The sequence below is a fragment of the Austrofundulus limnaeus genome, unplaced genomic scaffold (assembly GCF_001266775.1).
Source record: "Austrofundulus limnaeus strain Quisiro unplaced genomic scaffold, Austrofundulus_limnaeus-1.0 Scaffold216, whole genome shotgun sequence".
NCBI lineage: Eukaryota > Metazoa > Chordata > Actinopteri > Cyprinodontiformes > Rivulidae > Austrofundulus > Austrofundulus limnaeus.
Window position 1 is genome coordinate 569,832 of NW_013952618.1, and position 5,721 is coordinate 575,552.

At 38.3% G+C, this 5,721-nt stretch overlaps 1 protein-coding gene across 2 annotated transcripts in view; it reads right to left on the reverse strand.

Annotated features, from left to right (window-relative positions):
- The window catches only part of cdh4 (cadherin 4, type 1, R-cadherin (retinal)), a 369,348-nt gene that overhangs the window by 135,936 nt on the left and 227,691 nt on the right, over positions 1 to 5,721 (reverse strand). For both annotated transcript variants that reach the window (XM_014019336.1, XM_014019335.1), the window contains exon 4: positions 1,766 to 1,992. In XM_014019336.1, the coding sequence (XP_013874790.1) occupies positions 1,766 to 1,992 (227 nt within the window). The remainder of the gene's footprint in view (positions 1 to 1,765; positions 1,993 to 5,721) is intronic.

The following is a 5,721-nucleotide window of genomic DNA, read 5'->3' on the forward strand; positions in this document are numbered from 1 at the left end:
ACTTTCTACTCACAAAATACATATTTGAAACATTTTTATTCATATTCTATATCCTAAAAAATGAAAATCCTCTTAAATTTATTATTTGTTGTACTTGATTTTTTTTCCGACTAAAAAAAAACTTCATAACTGAAACAGAAACATCCTTGTTTAGAATGATACCCAGTCCTTCTGATATTTTTGGAAAAAAAATGCAAATTAATTTAAAGCCTTAAAAAGCAAAACAGCCATTATGATATTTTTTTTTGATTTTTGGTTTATGATTATGTTTGTACTTCAACTACTTTTCCCCCATGTTTTTATGAAACTATTTGGATGTTTCTACAATGCCCTAAAGTCTTTAAAACACAGCAGATGTGCAAAACTCTCATTTCATCATGAACAGTGAATGACCTTAAACTTTGAAAATGTGGATTTTTTGGTCAGGTGGATTTGGAAAATATTTGTATTTTAGATTAAAAAGTTTCAGAAACAAAGCCAACAAACAAAAATCATGAGAACAAGCTATTTAATTGTGACCTAATATCCCACATAATGGWCAGGYGTGGGCCAGGTCTGATAATGATGGGGCTGAGGGGCTGATTGTAAGATAACATGGACCATCATTGTTGCCAATATCTGGGCCAATTGTTAGTGCCTTGTTTGGGCCAGACAAATTCGAGATACATCAGATCACTGAGTTTTCAACACATTTAACCCTGAGTCACATTCAGTTGATCCTGGCACTGATTACATTACAAATCTTTTGGACAACTAAACTGCTAAAGGGTTYTTAGTTTCAGTTAATGAAAAAATGCAAAAAAAAAAACAAAAAAAATTACTCAGATTCTTGTTTTTAGTCATAGTTACAAGGATTCACTTTAGAGGGTCTGACAAGCACTAGCTGCTTTTTAATGTTATTTAGGCTTTAATGTTGCCTGGTTTAATACATGACTCAAGACAATTCTGTTCATAAAACATGGATCATTGGTTACCTRTCTGTGCTGGTGTTTCATAATAAAATAACCGTTTAGTATTTTGCTTATTGAATGCTTGGAATTATTTGGACTTTTTTTTAAATAAGGCATTTAATGCTTGATTCATGTTTTTATTACAGCTGGTTCAGAACACTGCAGCTCATCTTTAAACACAGAGAAAAAAAATCCTGAACATATCTCCCCGGTGCTGGCCTCCCTTCATTGGCTCTCTGTTTGTTTTAGAATTGATTATATTGTTTTATTGATGAACTATAAGGGTCTGATTGGACAGATCCCTGTGTACCTGTCTGACCTCCTTCAGCCTTATGTTCCCTCCAGATCTCTTCAATCTAATGATTCTTTGCTTTCAGCTGTCCCGAGGTCCAGCCTGGRCCACAGGGATGATCGGGCGTTTTTAGCTGTAGGCCCTAAACTGTGGAACCAGATTTCAACTTTTAAACTCATCTTAAAACATATTTGTACGTGATATAGCATGAAAAATGAACATTTGTTGTTTGATTTCATTACTTTTTAAGACTTGTGAACTTGCTTTTATGATCTTATCTTCTTACTATTTAACATTTTGTGTGCAACATTTTGGCCAATGGGAAACTTTTTTAAATGTGCTATAGAAATACATTAATTTGATCTGAGTCATAACTTTCAGTAACATTTTCTGCCTTGAATACTCATGAAATCATTCCTGAAGAAGCTTTTTGATGTATTCTTTGTGGTACTTTGACCAAATGCATTTCAGACAATTCATTAACAATTAATGTCAACTTGTAATAAAAAGTCCTMGTTAATACCTTTGTGAGCGGTAAAGGATGAAGATGTCCAGCTAGGGCCAGCTTCACGGTGGTCTCCCAGATGTGGGGATCGTGCAGTCCCCGCGCCGTCACCATGAACTGCACCGGCTCGGAGAGGTTGGCCACCTCTTGCTCAGCGTACACCGTCCCATCGGACCTCACACTGAAGTTGGGGTCGCTGCTGACAAAGCCCACGTCTCGGCTCCGCTGGCAATCCTCAAACTTCACTGTGTGGAGACAGAAAGAAAGATGGAACAGAGGTACAGAGTGAGAAAGCGGCACAGGGAGATTTAACTCCATAAGGTGTTCGCAAATCCTTGACACATCTGGCAGGCTTAAGATTAAACCACATCCATCAAGACATATCTCGAAATATCTCATCCCTTCTGCTGTCACTTCTGATTCCCCCCACTTTGACGTCTTTGGCAAAACAAACTGCTTATCTCTTCCTGAACCGGAGTACACGGAAAGGAACGCAAAGCTTTTTCATATAATTCTTTTCCCAAACTGCATACAAATGTCAAAACTGTGCTTTCTTCAGGTCCTTGAGGAAGGCTTGAAGATGGCCTAAAGCAAATTAAGGTGAGTGACCCAGAAACAACACAAAGCTCATCGGGGCTCCAATAAGATTTGGAAGGCTCTATTTCACTGTCCCAAGCAATCTCATGCACACACATGTAACTCTATGCATATAMAGAATCAGCCAAGACAGGTCACACGAGACGCACAGTTTATCAAAATGGTGTTCAGTTAGGAAGTAAAGTATAAAATGTACACCAAATTTTACACTAAGCGTAAAATAAAATGTTAAAAATGTCACATATTTTCATTATACTAGTTAATTTTCCACTAACATTTCATTATTTAGCTCACTCCTCTTACAGTTTGCAAATTTCTTACTAAACGTTTAAAATAAATGGTAAATAATATATGTAAATACTGAATCTAAATGTGTAAATCCAAATGTAAATGTTAAAGTTTGCCGAGCCCCAACTGCAAAGGCTGCAATCCATTTGAACATGTTTAAATGTAAACATCAACATTTAATTCAGTTGTCCCCCTCCTACAGCGCTGCTATTGCCAGTATCACTCCACCCCTGTTAACAATAGGTGTTAATTAGGTGTCAACAATAGCCATGTGATGTGAGTATCAGTCACATGGAGGCAGGGCTTAAAAGCCTGAATTTAGCCTGAAACTCTCAGACTGAAGAAGTCTCTTGGAGGAGAGACGAAACGTTTCATTAGAGAAGAACCCGTCCAGAAGAACTAAACATTTTTTTTCTTTTTGATTTTTTACCTGGATCACTGAGATGCATCAGGAAATCAAGTAACTAGTTGTTAGTTGTTATGTGGCTCAGTCGGTAAAGCTGTTGCCTCAGCAAAAAGGTTGTCAGCTCAAATCCCAGCAAGGGACCTTTCTGGGTAGAGTTTGCATGTTCTTTCCGTGCTTGTGTGGATTTTTTTTTATTCCAGGCATTTCTACATTGCCAACRCGGTATCACCAAATACATATAAATTAGCTCATATGCTAAAGCTATAGCTAGCTCCTTAGCTCAGTGCTAACATGAAAGAGCTAACCGGCTAAACTGAAGTTCTCTAATCCGTGAAGCAGCTCTGGAGTCCTCCATCCACATTATCAGTTTCAGACAGTCAAATTCCACATTCCACTCATTGTCAAGGTGCTATGGTTTCATTAAAAAGGGATGATCGACGGATAATGTCCAAATTTAACCTTCAGGGTGGATAAGTGTTTGCATAGACTGCCTAGTGAACGGCATTATTCACCCAGTACGCTTTGCTGTGTTAATAAAATGGCACTGTTCGTGTGACAAAATGTATTTATTTATTTATTTTTTAATAAATAGGCTAGAGTATATTTACAGTCTTTGTTTTACATTTTAAGTAAAATTTTTGAAATATCCAATGTTACAWGTAATCAGGGATCTCTTTAAGAACCTCCTATTGTTTCTGACACTCCCACTTCAGCATGTTTTTACAACAATGCTTCAGGGAAGGGGTGCTCTGTGGGGCGGGAGCTTGGCCGCAGACTGAGTTCCAGGGAGGAGCTTTGTGTAAATAGGTGGAGCTTTGTACCAGCAAGCGTTTAGGCAGTTCCACATGGCTACCACAGGAGGTTCATGACTAATTAATGAATGAGTCAAAGCAACACTCTGGGTATGTTAATGACGAGGCAATGACATTATAACATGATGTAAAGCTCAAAAAACTTAATTTTGCATAATATCTCCACCACCCTTTAAGTAGGATTTCACAGTCAGAAATTAAGCTAAAATGCAAATGTGTTGGTGACAGTTTTTAACATTTTATTCCACACCTGKCACCCCATAGTAAAGGTGCAGTTTGTTTCAGAGTTAGCAGACAGACAAATGGAGGATGAGCACACAAAGTACCAGAGAAACCAACACCATCACACTGGAGTCTTAGAAAGTTCCTTTTATTCTTTTGCCAAGTGTAATCAACATTCAGTGCATTGTTTTTTTACATGTTTCCCAGCATGATGCAACAACATCAATGCTCAGAGTGACTGATGGGTATTTTCAACATATCTATTATGCCAACGCATACACAAACGCGCCTCCGCCTCGCTCTGTCCCCAAACGGGGATGCATGGTGCTGCGATGTTATCTGACAAAGTCGAGCTGCCGATAACAGACAAATTGATTTCATAAATCACTCAGGGAATAGATCATCTGTTACAAGCTAAGGCAGTGTAATTTCTCTCTCCCCCCCACAAAAAATATAATAATAATACTAATAATAATAAAATAAAATAAAATCCAGCTTGAAGAATTCTGCACAGCAAGCTTTTTATCAAGCCATCTATTCATTCGCTCAGCTTCTTGTCAGAAAGCATCTCCCAAACAACGGGCTAATAAAGCATGAGATCTCCTCAGCCAGAGCAGCTTAGCATCTCGCAAATGAGCCCGCTTGTTTTCAGCCTCTGAGTAATTGCACGCGTAATGGGGACGGATGGTAAACACAGTTCTGACAATGAGTGCATCTGTCTGTGTTAGCACATGCAATCCATATTTTTATTAAACTCACACACACGCGCACGTACACGCACGCACGCACGCGCGCACACACACACACACACACACACATACACACACACACACACAGCACAGCAGAGAATTGCTCACTGCTAATAATGGCTTACGGGGAACAATGCACACATCTGTTATCATATAACGCATTACTTTCATACAAAATGATCAGAAATAAATTTGTCTGTGTTGCATTTATTCGTGTACTTTGGCTCCATATCACCACTCACACCAATAATCGCAAAAGCACACATCTGTTGCCTTGGAACCTTAAGCTCCCTAATGAGGGATCAGTCTTAACAATGACGGATGCTCCACCTCATTACCTGCCACTCACTCTTTCCTCTGAAGACCTCGGAGTCTGCGTGCAGCACACAATGTATGTTTCTTTCTGTGTGTGACTTTTATTTATAGTATTTTCTAACCTTGACATGAGGGAATAGTTTGTCCACTTTATGTTCTACTGCTGTAACTACATCGTCCCCCTTGCACTGCAGTCACATTGATGTTTGTTTGTGCGAGAGGGAGAGAGAAAAGTATGTACAATCACGAGTCCTATGGAGGGACGTGTAGTTGTACTGTGTGTAAAGTGGTTAAAAAGAAAATAAAATTGCTTTATACGTTACTGTACTAGAATTTTTAGATCCTATATGATGCAGCCACTTTTGTAGAATATTTTCCATTTGCCAAATTGTTGGCATTTCAGGCAAAAAAAGAAGCATTATTATAAAAGCATTCTGTTTGAAATGTGCAGGTTTAAATAATTTTGCTTCATTGAAAAAGTTTCCTATTTTATATATTTTATATATACGATTATTTAACCCTCCTGTTGTCCTCATTTTCTGTATACACCCTTTGTCCTCCGGGTCAAAATGACCCGTCTCCACT